The 13,966-nt window shown below is 40.2% G+C and overlaps 1 protein-coding gene across 3 annotated transcripts in view; it reads left to right on the top strand.

The window, feature by feature from the left end:
• Positions 1 to 13,966, top strand: part of XYLB (xylulokinase) — a 240,423-nt gene that overhangs the window by 46,266 nt on the left and 180,191 nt on the right. For 2 of the 3 annotated variants that reach the window (XM_072598208.1, XM_072598209.1), the window contains 2 exons: positions 4,846 to 4,911; positions 7,713 to 7,785. In XM_072598208.1, coding sequence (XP_072454309.1) covers positions 4,846 to 4,911; positions 7,713 to 7,785 — 139 coding nt within the window. The remainder of the gene's footprint in view (positions 1 to 4,845; positions 4,912 to 7,712; positions 7,786 to 13,966) is intronic. The other variant, XM_072598207.1, reaches the window with a different exon arrangement.

The following is a 13,966-nucleotide window of genomic DNA, read 5'->3' as shown; positions in this document are numbered from 1 at the left end:
TCAAAATCCTGGCAGTTGTGGTCTACAGACTGCCAGGTCATTCTCTTTCCTTCTTCAATGAGTTTGATATCTAGCTTACAATTTTTCTCTCCTACTCTCATCCTTGCCCTCATCCTTCAAAGTACATATTGATTCTTCCTCAGCCACCCTAACCATTTAGTTCTTCAATCTACTCTCTCATCTACTCAACTTTAACTATACACAAAGGTGGTCAAGCTCTTGACACTTGCCATTACCCACAAAGGTACCATCTCTATATTCAAGAATTCTGAAATCCTCTTGTCCAACCATAATCTCTTTGCTTTTCACCTCTCCCTCTGTCTTCCCTTACATAACCCTACCCTTCATGCAGTCCTTGACCTCTGTATTCTCTTCTAGGCCATCTTCAGTGCATTAAACTTTCTCTCTTCCATTTTAACTCCTTGGTGAACCAATCTAACTCTATATTCTCTTTCTCTTTTGAGTCCCTAGCCCCTTTTCCATATCACCAATTATGTCCGACCAAGCTTCAGCCTTGGATCACTCCCACCATTTGTTACCCCTGCTCCTGCACACATGCTACTAAATGAAGGTTGTGAATATCGTACAACCATTCTGACTGGGTCCACTATAAATTTATGTTGCATAGTCTCAACTGGACCCTCACTACTGCTAGGCAATGCTACTATATCTCCCATATCAACACCATATTCATAGTGGCCCTTTCAAACTGTTTCATGCCTCCTTGTACCTTCCATGGTTCTCTCTTCCCCCACTCTCTCAGCTAACAACTTTCCCTCATATTTTACCAAAAAAATCCGTAAAATTTGCTGTGAACTCTCCTTTTTCTCTCCTATTCCTCATCTCCTATCACTCAAGTGCTTTCTGCCATTCTCTCCTCCTTCACCCCTGTCTCATACGATGAAGTGACCTTACTCCATACCAAGACTCACCCCTCTCCTTGTTCAAACAATCCCATTACATCCCATTTCCTCCAGCTGATTGTCCCCTCTGTTATCACCACTCTTTCACTTATTTTCAGTCTCTTCCTTTCTCCAGGATCCTTTTCTCTTGCCTTCAAGCATGTCCATATCTCCCCTGTCCTGAAAAAAACCCCTCACTTGGTCCTTCCATCCTTGTTTTCTATCATTTTCTATCACTTCTGCCCCTTGTAGCTAAAATCCTAAAAAAAGGATATCAACAATAGGTATCTCTACTTTCTCTCCTCTCACTGTCTTCTTAACCCCTAACAATCTGGCTTCTGACACTTTCATTCCTCTAACACTGCTCTCTCCAAAGTTACTAATGATCTCCGTTGCTAAATCGAGTGGTCTTTTCTCCATTCTCATTCTCCTTGAGCTCTCTGTAGTCTTTGACACTGCTGATCACTCTTTCCTCTCTAGGATTTTGAGACTCATTGTCTCCTGGTTTTCCTCCTACCTCTCTGACCATGCCTTCTCTGTCTCCTTTGCTGGCTCTTCCTCTAGATCACACCCTATAACCAGAAGTATTCCTCATAGTTCTGCCTGGATCTTCTTCTTTTCTTCTTCAATACCACTCTGCTTGCTGCTCTCATCAGCTCCCATAGGTTTAATTTCCACTTCTATGCTGATGATTCTCAGTCCCTCCCCAGTCCTGCCCCAGTCTCTCCCCTGACCTACAATCTTGAATTTCCAACTGCCTTTCTGACATCTTGAACTGGATGTCTAGTAGACATCAACTCAATAAAACAGAACTTATTTTCTTTCCCCCTATATTCTCCCCCCACCTTCCCTATTAATGAAGAGGGCAACACCATTCTGCCAGTCCCTCAGGCTCTCAACCTAGGGGTCGTCCTTGACTCTTCTACACTATTTTTTTACCCCCCCCCATACTCAAGCTGTTTCCAAGGCCTACCAATTTCATTTTTGCAGCATATCTTGAATATGCCACCTTCTCACCTTTGACACTGTCCCTACCCTTGTCACCTTACACTTGGACTATCACAATACCCTGCTGGTGGGTCTGCCTGCCTCAAGTCTCTCCCAATTTGAAAACATCCTCCATTCATCTACCAAAGTGATAATCCTAAAGCATAGGTCCAATCTGATCACCCTCCTACTGAATAAACTCCAATGGCTCCCTATCACCTGCCAGAGAGAATACCAATGCTGTATTTGGCATTCAAATCCCTTCACAACCTAGCTGCCTCCTGCCTTTCCAATCTTCTTAGACTTTCCTCCCCAACACACACTCTTCAATCCAGTGAACTCTCCTCCTGGCTGTTCCATGAATAAGATAGTCTCATCTATTATCTCTGGACAGTGTCTCTGACTGTCCCTCATACCTGGAATGCTCTCCTCCTTCTACTTGAACTACTGACCTCCCTGGCTTCCTTTAAGTCCCAACTAAAATCCCACCTTCTACAGTAAGCCTTTCTCAACTTGACAATTCCAGTGCCATCTTTCTTTTAATTATTTCTATTTATCCTGTATAGAACTTGCTTTGCATATATTTGTTTGCATGTTTTCTTCTATTTTAAATTGCAAGACCCTTGAGGTTAGGGACTGTCTTTCGCCCCTTTTTTGTAAGCGCAGCATATAGCATAGTACCTGGCACATAGTAGGTACTTACTTTATAAATATTTATTGATTCCATTTCTTGTTTGTTCTTTATTCTCAAAGAGGACCATGATATCAAGAAGGTGATGCTATGACATACAAGTAATTGGATTTAAGTGAGGGAGAACTGTGCAAAGTCATCAGCCTCACTTTCTCCACTGGAGCCATCTGGATTCAGTGGCAAGATATAGATCAGGATTACTGGAGATGGCCCCACTGAATTGCCTTTATGTGACCACTGAATCCATGTATAGGTAACTGTTTTGTCTGCATTTGCCATTCCTGTCAATCAATCAGTTCTAGCTACTAACCGATGACCCCAATGTAAATACTTCCTTACCTCTGATGATGTTTAGGATATCCTAGTAGTATTCCACCTCTGCCAAGATCCCTGCCAGGGTACTCAGGATATAAGTGCTCCTGCCTAGCTCCACTGAGACACATTTAGGAAACTCTGAAGGCAAATGCTATTTTCCAAGTAGAACCCACAAATTCAGTTGAGGTGTCCAGTTCCTTTGCAGGCTCTAGACTGTTTGCTCAGAATAGTGCTAGTAGGGAGGTAATCACCTGGAGATTACTCTACAGATTACTCAACTTGCTGATAGGAAGTTATGGTTCATAGACTCAGACATGCAGGGATTTGAAAAGCCATCTAGTCCAACTCTGCTACTTTATAGTTGAGAAAACTGAGGTCTCGGAAGTTAAATGGAATGCTCATGATTTCACATGTATAATCTATGTTGGATTGATGATCATCTCAGGGAGTAGAGGGAGGAAAGAATGGAAATTGGAACTCAAAACTTAAAAAAAGTTAGAAAGATGTTTTTTAACATGTAACTGAGGGAAAATTATACATATATAATATCCATATTCCTATATGTATGTATGTATGTGTATATGTATATGGAATGCTCAGGATCACTCAGGTGGAAAGCATCAGAGGTGGGATCTGAATCCAGAACCTCTCACTCCAGAGCCAGTGTTCTTTACACTGAACCACATGAGCTCCTTTGGGTGAATGCTCTGCTCCTTCTTTGTTTCTGTTAGTTTAATACTGGGCCTTTAATGTGTAAAACCTGAGGAGGTAAGAACATGCTTCTCTTTGCATTTCTGGGTTAGCCAGTTTTCTGTTCTTTTATATAGTTAGCATTTAGGTTCTTTAAGGTTTGCAAAAAAGCTATACACATGTTCTCATTTGATCCTTACAAAAACTCTTTGAGAGTGGTGCTATTATAGTTATATCCCTATTTTACAGACAAGGAAACTGAGGCTGGCAGAGCTTAAATGACTTGCCCAGGGTCATATAGCTAGTAAATGTCTGAGACTGGATTTGAACTCAGGTCATCCTGACCCTAGTCTCCTATTCGTTATACCACCTACCTGACACCAGTTAATCAGTTTCTGTGGGTAGAAGGGTTACACATTTTTTTGTGTCCGTACGTCTGGCAATGTTAAGCAGAATACATGCTCTGGTTCAGCTAGGTTATCACAAATCGCCTTTAAGCGTTTGAAGTAGTCTGGTTCATTCCTCCCTGAAAGAATTGGCAACTCTTTAAAACAGGTTAAGTAACTTAAATATACCCCTTATGTTTGAATATCTGTCTGACTGAGAATCTGTGTCTTAAAAAGGTTCTCTGCTTTCCGCATTTTTTTGCATGTTTTTTTCCCCTCTGGGTCTGTCTTCTTTCACAACATGACTAATATGGTAATATGTTTTGCATGATTGAACATGTATAACCTATATCAAATTACTGTCTCAAGGAGGGAGGTGGGGAGGGAGAGAGAAAAAAATTTGGAGCTCAAAATTTAAAAAGAAATCATTGTTAAAAATGCTCTTTACATGTAACTGGGGAAAAAATACATTTTTGAAAAGTGCTGGGGTTGACTTTGAATTGATAATATCCCTTCCTCATTCTACTGAGCCACGCATGTTGGTTGGCAAGGCTCTTTCAGGAATCACAGACACCACTGCACTGTCTTGGGTTTGGGGCAGATAATAAGTGTGCTTCATTTCATAGTACTGTCATTTCTGAGATGTGCACTGTGGATAGCGATGCTCTTTCTCAGTCCTCCCTTTTCCAAGTGGTGAGTACAAGCCTCATCACAGGAGCATGCGTGACTGTCTACTTAGTGTCAATTATCTGCTGGGGGCCAGTTTCCATTGTACATCAGACAAATTAAGCACCCAGAGTGCATTGGACTGAACTCATTACATAGCGTTAATGATTATTGGCTCCCCTTCTAAACACTTGCATTTCTTTCTCAGCGTTTTACAGGAAACCAGATAGCAAAGATTTTCAAGGAGAACCCCGATGCCTACTCACAAACTGAGGTTGGTTCAACATCCGTGTCTTTTATTGAAAGGCACTAATGAAAACCCTTCTGTCGTGTTTATCGTTAGAAAAAAACGCATGCCAAACATATGCGCTAAAAATAGTCACTTGCAGAAATGAAAATGCTATTTAGTGGCTAATAGCACATCCTCTGTATAACTTGTCTTCATTTCCACCAGCATTGTTAAAGCAGTTACTATTTAGTGCCGAGCTGGGATCTGAGGATACACAGACCAAAAAGGAAACAGCCCCCATCCTCAAAGATTGACTTTCTATGTTGTGTGGCAAAGTAGACCAGTGAGGATGTAAAGTAGAACAATAACCTTTTGCACTTATATCCCACTTTATGATTACAAAGCAGTTTTGCAGACGTCATCTCACTTGATCCTAACAATTCTGTGGCATAGATATGTATGTTACGATCAATGTCATGGAGCTAGTAGGGAGTAAGACCCACATTTGAACTCTTCCAAATCCAGCATACTTTCCTTCACCCATCATAGGTGCTGGTTCTGTTACCCAGAGCAGGGCAGTTGTGGCAGTACTGGGTCTTGAGATCTGGGGTCTTGTTCTTTGTAATGTTATCATATTATCATAGATGCAGAACTTGAAGAGACCCTAGGGCTCCATGGACCCTCCAAAAGGTCCATGGACTGATTGCAGTGGGTCTAAGAACTTGGGTGAGAAAAAAATGACTTCTTTATTTTGATATAACTGGTTTCCTTTATAATCCTATGTATTTTGTTTTATGCATTTAAAAAAAATTCCAAAAAGGCTTCATCTGACCTCCAGAGAGGCCCATGAACAAAAAAAGCAAACAGTTTCTGACCTAGTCTGACTCTTCCATTTTAGGGGTGAAGAAGCTGAGGCCCAGAGAACCCTTTTCTCAAAGTCACACAGGTAGCAAGTGTCAGAGCAGAGATTCACATCTGGGTCATCTCCAAATCCAGCTATCTTTCCAATGTGCCATTTGGTCTTCATTGATGTTACTTATTTGTATGAATTGCCCATCAATGCCCATCATGAGATAGTTAGGTGGCATGGTTAATACAGTGCTGGAACTGGAGTCAGAAAGGACTTGAATTCAGATCTGACTTCAGACACTCACTAGCTATATCACCCTGAATAAGTCAGTTAACCTCTCTTGGCCTCAGTTTCCCCAGTTGTAAAATGGGGATAATATTAGCACTACTTCCTCGGATTGTTGAAAGGACCAAATTAGGTAATATTTATAAATCAAGTTTGCCTGACACACAGTAGTCAATTAACAAATTCTCCTTTCCTTTTTCCTTCCCTCCCCTCCCTCCCTTCTCCTTCCCTCCCCTCCCTCCCTTCTCCTTCCCTCCCCTCCCTCCCTTCTCCTTCCCTCCCCTCCCTCCCTTCTCCTTCCCTCCCCTTCGCTTCCCTTTCCCCCAGTAGGTCATCTCAGCTCTTCATTGGAAGGCTGTAAAGAAACGACATCTCAAACCTCCAAAAACCTTCTCCAGACCCTTCCTCACTGTAGTGTAGACAAAGCCAGAAGCCCAGCTAAACTGCTAGACCTGCAGTAGCTAAAATCAGGCACTTAAAAGTTGCATATGAATCAGCTCAACCCATTTCCTAGTTATTTTGATCTCTAAGTCATAATTATAAAATGATTAGCTCATTTCAAACCAAAGTGCCTTTTTAATCTTCAGAATTAACATAGAGTTTATTATTTAACTATTCAGAATGACAGATTGCTCTTCTGAATTAGTTGGTAACTTATGCTTTAGGAAAAGGTGCCAAACCTTCTAAATTCGGTGTCTAGAGCTGAGGTGGCCTCTGTAGGGAGTGAAGGGTTTGAATACTACTGTCCATCACAAATCTGACCGTCCTCATAGGACCATATAGCATAGAAAGAAAGTGATTACATGAGCATTTGAGATAAAGGAGGGTGTGTGTGTGTGTGTGTGTGTGTGTGTGTGTGTGTGTGTGTGTGTGTGTTATTTCTTTAGAAATTCCATAAAACTGATAGTGTGGGTTTTGTCACAATCAGAATTTGTTAAGTGCCTGTTCTGTTCCAGTCTCTGTCCCAATCCCTGGGGATACAAAGAAAAAAACAAATATAAGTTCCTGTCCCCAAGAAGCTGACATTCGTTTGGGAGAGGCAACATGTAGATTGATCAGTATAGGTGGGACACCTCTTGAATAGGTGGAAGGTAGTCTCAAAGAGAAGATGTCAGCAGCTGGGGAGCCTGGGAAAAGCTTCCTACAAGAAGGTAGCTTCCAAGTGGAGTTTCAAAGGAAGTCAGGGATCCTAAAAGGGTAAGGCAAAGAGAGAGCACCTTCCAGGCATGGGTGGCATCCTGTGTTGGCTCTGAATTGAGCGGAGGTTCTTCCTGTGTCCCAAGAAGTCTCTCTTTACCAGGTTTAAAGGTGGTTGCACAGAGGAGAGATTTGTGAAACAGGAGAACCAATAGTCATGGAGAGATGAAACCTGATAGGAAAATCACCTTCCGTTTCTCAATAATTTGTTTTAATTGAATTTGGCAGTGTGATAAAAAGCTGGGAGACTGAAGAGATCGGTGCCTTTCCAGGCTTCAAAGACCTCATTGGTTTTCCTCCCAGGACTCCCTTCTCAGCTGTTTGATATATCGTGAAGTGTTCTCATTCACAAGACTGAGGGCAGGCATCGCTTGGGCTTTTTGCTAAGGGGCCAAAGGTGGCACTTGTTTGAGTAATTCTAAGTCCTTTGCATGTGAATGATGTTTTTTAAAATGTTCTTGCTCAAGGTGGGTATGACCATGAACCACTCTTCATTGTGCTATTTCTTTTACAGAGAATCGCTTTGGTTAGTAGCTTTGCAGCCTCCCTTTTTCTTGGATCTCATACATCCATTGATTACAGTGATGGTGAGTCTGTTGTCTGTGGGCATGTGTGCTTTGTGTTGTACTACATGTGTTAAGTATGTTATCTGCTTTGTATGCTCAGACTACATATGTGTTACATAGTACAGTTTTGTGTATCCCTATGTCTGATTTTATGGGTACAAGGATGTCCGTGTAATAGCATGTTAGAGACTTTGGTAGATTACGGTGGGCATCAGTAATGTGTAAACTTCCAATAGTTCTTTGTTGTAATTTATATCTGGTTGATCTGAAAGGATGGGAGTATTTAAATTCACAATCCTCTTGTATTTTCAACATACAAGCCAGAGGTTTTTTCAAATGCTAATTTTACATGGGTGGTTCAGTATCCCACACTATATGCATTGCTACCCACACTGAAGGCTGTGCGACACCCTGATCAGATCACACAAGGAAGAAATATTGCATTCAGTTCTGGCGCCTCATTTTGGAAAAGTCATTGATAAGGTGACCAATGGACATAAAAGGAAAACCAGGAGAGAGAAGGGCCTCAAGATTATGATTGGTTGAAGGAACTAGAGGTGTTTGGTCCAGAGGAGCTAAGATGCAGAGTAGATATGATGGCTGCATTCAAGTATTTAAAGGCTTGCCATCTAAAGGAGGAAGTGTACTTGGTTGGAGATGTTCCCAGTGAAATGGGCTACTTCAGAAGGTAGAGGTTTTCTCTTTGCTACAGGTCTTTGAGCCAAGGCAGGAGTCACACTTATCCAGGAGGACTTGGAGGGAATTCTTGTGTAGATATATCTTGGGTTGGACATTTCTCTGATTTCTCTTTCAACTCTGGGACTCTGGGCTTCTGTATTGTCTTGGAGACCAGGGAGCTGGAGACCAGGGAGTTGGAGACCAGGAAGTTGTCCATCTCTCTAGCTGAACTGTGTTTGTAGTTCATGCTGGAGTCAGGGGGAACAGATCAAACATGCGACAAGCTCCAGATAATTTGCCCTAGAGTCTAACTTGAGTTTCTTCTGGGTAGTACCTGTTTTTAAATCAGTGGGAAGGGAAGGGGCAAGAGGAGGCAAGGAAGAAGATACAGAGAAATGTATCCTATATAGTATGTTATTATCATTGGTGAGCAAGGTGACCCAGGGAGAGTATGGAAGAACTATTGCATCCTTATTCCTCGAAGCTATGACTCAGTTCATTTAGCGCAAGATGGTGTTGCTTTGTTTTTGCTGCCAAATACACTGATAACTCATATTAAACTTACTCCACTAACCACCCCCACTCAGATCTTCTTTCTTCAGACAACCAGTTATCAAATCATGACTCCTCCATGTTGTATTTGTGAAGCTGATTGTTTTGACACATACTTCTATTACATTTCATCTTTTTAGATTCAACCTATTGTTCTAGCCTGTCAAAATCTTTCTGGAACTTCATTCTATCATCTAGTGCATTAGTTATCTTTCTCTGTTTTTATCATTTGTAAATCTGATAGGCATGCCTTCTATCCCTTTAGCTGCTAAATCATCGTTTAAAATGCTAAACAGCACAGGGTCAGTCCTGGATCTTGACTCTATGCAGGAGACCTCCTTCCAAGCTGATGTTCCAACATTAATGACCGTTTCTTAAAACTGAACAGTCAGCTAGTTCTGCACCCATGTAACTATCCTATTCATTTAGCCCACAATGCTCCATCTTTTCCCTGAGAATAGCTTCAGATGTTTTATCAAATGCTTTGCCCAAATCCAGGGAAGGTCCTAACGGCATTCCTCTGACAGATCAGTTTATAAACCTTGTCACAAAAGGAAATAAGCTTTGTCTGGCATGACCTTTTCCTGTTAAAGCTATGTTTGCTCATTGTGATCATTGTTTCATTTTCCAGTTGTTCATTAAGCATTTTAAAAATTGAGCATTTTCAAATTTTGCCAGGAATCAGTCAAGTTTGCTGTGAGATCTGAGCAGGCAGGGCCTTTGTCTTGTCTTAGCTTTTTATCTCTCCTGTGTCTGGCACAGTGCTTTGAACAGAATTGGTGCTTAATAAATGTTTGTGGAATTGAATGTACTTGTATATGCTGTAAATTATTATCCAACAGTAATGGGGGAAAAATTACTGAGTGTCTGCTATGTGCAAGGCTCTGTGAGAGGGGTCAGTGGCTAGAGAAAAGGTATAAAAGATAGCTTCTGCCTTAAAGAGGCTTAGAGTCTAATTGAGGAGGTTCCAGTCTTGTGTGCTGTGCCAGCTACCTTTCCAGTTGACTTTCTACAGGCAGCCAGGTGGCACAGTGGATAGAGTGGTGGGTCTGGAGTCAGGAAGAGCAGAGTGCAAATCCAACCGTAGAACCTGAGCAAGTCATTTAACTTCTGCTTCAATGTTCTTAACTGTAAGTGAAGATAGTAACAGCGTTTACCTCACGGGGATGTTATGAGATTCAAAAAGATAATATTTGTAAAGTGCTTAGCACAGTATACAAATGCTTCTTCCCTCTCCTCCTAAGTCAATGTGCCTAGTGGCTCTTCAGATATAGGAGACAATTATCCATGTGTTAGTTCATTCAATAGATATTTGTTCACTATTCATTATTTTGCACCAGCCACCGTTCTAGACACTGTGAAGGGCTACAGAGATCAAACCTGCTTTGAGGAGATGACAGTGGAGTATCGGAGATGTGCTATACAACTATAATGCAGGGCAGTCTGGATAGTAAGTGAGATAGAAGTTTAGAAATAATCAATAAAGACTTCATGGAGAAGTTAGCAGTTGAACTGGACCTTGAAGAATGGGTTGGACTTTGAAAGATGGGGGATGAGAGGCAAGGGGTATTTCAGGAAGAGAGAACAAAGGATCTCAGCATAAGGAGACTATTGAGAAAGTATAGATAAAATATATTCAAAATAGTGAATTATTCTGAGAATTTGGGGAAATCCAGGAGCTACATTTTTTGGAAACTTGGAGGAGATCTCTAACTTTGTTTGCTTTAGCATTGCTGGGAACTATTGAAGACTTTTCATAAATATACCACGTGTGTGTGGTATATTTGCTGTATATAAGTATGTTTGTGTGTATGTGTGGTTCCCTTGTCCTATCACTGATCATGCCTTGTAAAACCCCAGTGCTTCCTCATTGACTTCCCATATTCCTAATCTGCTGTTAAACAGAACTACAGGAAGTTACAAAGTTATACGTGTATACATACATGCATATATGCATATATGTATGCACACACATCTCTATATACATGCACATTGCATTTATACACACATATACTACATATATATGTGTGTGCAAATGCACTTATATATATGTACACACATGTACATACATATATATGTATGTGTATGGTCCTTCCGTGGAGGAGGGTCAGTCTTGTTAACTTTGTACTTGGGCTCTATCATCTGTTCTTATTACTTTCATTGACTTGATTCAAACAGACTAACCCTTGGGAGTGTCTGTGGATACCCGATCATGCAGAGAATCTGACTCCAACTTATCCTTCTTATTCTCTCAGTGCTCTCTGTCACACACTCAACATTCCTGCCAAACTGACTTGTTTATTGCTCCCTTACACAACATTCCCTGTGCTCGTGCATAGGATGTCTCCATGCCCAGAATGTCTCCTTTCTCTCCACCTAATCCATGTTCAGCTCAATATAGAGGCTCCACCTCATTCTTCTGTTTTCATTGGATAAGTAAAGTTTGCAGCTTCTGCCATTGGTGGATCCATTCTGGGCCTGAAAGCAGTTTTAGAAAATAAAATGCCCAAATGAACAGAACAAATAATAGAGAATTTAAACAACCTGATTTCAGAGAAAGATATTGAACAAGCCATAAATGAATTTCCGAAGTGGGGGAAAAACCCTCCAGTGCCAAATAGATTCAACGAATTCTACCAAGCATTCTAAGAATAATTAATTACAATATTATGTAAATTATTTGCAAAAATAGCAAAAAAAAGGTATCTTACCAAATTCTTTCTGTGACACAGATATGGTTTTGTTATGTAAACCAGGAAGAATCAAGACAGAAAAAGAAAACTTTAGACTAATATCTCTAATGAACACAGATGCAAAAATTTTTTTTTTTAATTAGCAAAGAAACTCAAACAACATGTCATAAAGATTATATACTGTGGCCAGGCTGAATTTATGTCCTAGAATACAGAGTTGATTTAATATTAGAAAAACTATAAAATTAATTAACCATATTATATAGCTAGGTATTGCAATGGATAGAGTATTGGATCTGGATTTAGGAAGACCTGAACCTGAGTTCAAATCCTACCCAGACATTGTGACCCTAGGCAAGATACTTAACCTCTGTCTGCCTTAGTATTATCATCTGTAAGGTGGGAATAATAATAGCACCTACTTTTCAGGGTTGTTGTAAGGATAAAATTAGACAATATTTGTAAAGTGATTTGCAAACCTTGAAGTATTGCATAAATGCAAGTTATTACGATTATATTAATAATAAAACAAAACCATATGTTTAAAGCATTGTATCAATGCCATCCAAGTCCTTGGGCAGTTAGGTGGTGCAGTGGTTAGAGTGCTGGACTTAGAATCAGGAAGATTCATCTTCCCAAGTTCACATCTGGCCTCAGATACTTATTAGCTATGTTACCTTGGTTGAGTCACTTAACCCTACTTGCCTCAGTTTCCTCATCTGTAAAATGAGCTAGAGAAGGAAATGGCAAACCATTCCAATAGCTTTGCCAAGAAAACCCCAAATGGGGTCATGAAGAATCAGACATGACTGAAAAATGACATCTCTCTTGGTGGAAGGAGTTTCCCTGGTTGGGATTCTCTTTATTGCAGAAATCACATCTCTTCAAATAATATGAACAACCACAGAACAGTAACAGATTGTTTCCTTAGAACCTGAGTCCCAGACAGGTTAAATAGCTTACCCCCAGTCACGGGAGTGGCACTTAGATTGGAACTCAGGGATTTCAGATTCAGCACTTGGCTCTCTTCAGAGTGCAAGGTTGGACTCCTAGCTCTGGTCCTTACTCGGTGTGTGGTTGCAGGCTGTTCTCATATCTGGACTGCCTGTTTTATAGTGTTGTTTTGAAACTCCAATGAGATTAAATAGATAAAGAGCTTTGACACGACGGTTACATAAATGTAAGTTATTATTCTGGTTGTTCCAGTTTTCTCTCTGTTTCTCTAGTAATGCTCCTCAGAGGACTTCAGGATAAGTGTCTAAAAGGCTCCTTCTCCTTTTGAGAAAGGTGGTGTTCTTTTATCTTTGTTTTATCCATTTATTTCAGACAGTCTTGTTGGGTAATAAGCTAAAAATTAATTTTAATTTTCCTGTGACTGCTCTTTCATTTAAAAGGCTGTGCTGTTGTAAATTGAATTGGGCCTGATTTATTTTGACTTCAGAGTGCTCAGAGACAGCTCGGATTAAGTTATATGAAATATCAAAAAACAGCATCTGGAATAGCAGTTATATTATTTTTGTAGCAGAGGAAAAAAGAAGCCAGAAAGGTGTCTGGTTTCCATTTTGAGTCATCAAAGTCACATTTTGCTATTAGCCTCAAATCAGCTAAGTTTGATCATGTCCTCTTGTTGGATATCTGAGAACTATCTTCATTGTGGTGGAACTTCCTATTTGGGGAGTACGTCTGCTCTGTTTATAGGGAAATAGGATGACTCCGACTGCAATGTACAAAGAAATAGAAGCAGTTGTCTATATAACTCAGGCTAAATTCCCTCCACCCCACATTTTTTTTCTCAGTTAAAAAAATTATCTTTTTAACCAATATTATTAAGGAATTTTCTTGATGTTACATTTTCCATTGCTAATTATAGTGATAATGATAATGGTAACAATGAATTCTTTTTTTTAATAATATGCAGCAACCCTAAGAGATAAGTGGTGCAAATATCCTATCTCCCAATTGAAGCCTATAGAGGTAAAATAGATGATACAGGATCACATAGGAACATATAACTAGTGAGCCTGGAGCTAAGACTCAAACTCAAGTCTCAATGAACTCCAAGTATGGGGCTCCTTTTACCATACCACATCACTTTTCTATTAAATATAGTACATCTGATTCAATCAGCACTCAGGGCAGATATTCTACCTTTATCTTATTTCTTATTATATTTTTAATACTGTACAAGTAGGTAGAAAGCAGAAATGATTTGCCAAGTCTTCCTATCATCCTCCAGTCTCAGTACTTCAGGCTCCTAACACCTCAGTATGTTCTATATT

This window comes from Notamacropus eugenii, chromosome 3 (genome assembly GCF_028372415.1).
Source record: "Notamacropus eugenii isolate mMacEug1 chromosome 3, mMacEug1.pri_v2, whole genome shotgun sequence".
Lineage (NCBI taxonomy): Eukaryota > Metazoa > Chordata > Mammalia > Diprotodontia > Macropodidae > Notamacropus > Notamacropus eugenii.
Note: the sequence above shows the minus strand (reverse complement) of the source record. Positions and strands in the feature narration are given on the sequence as shown.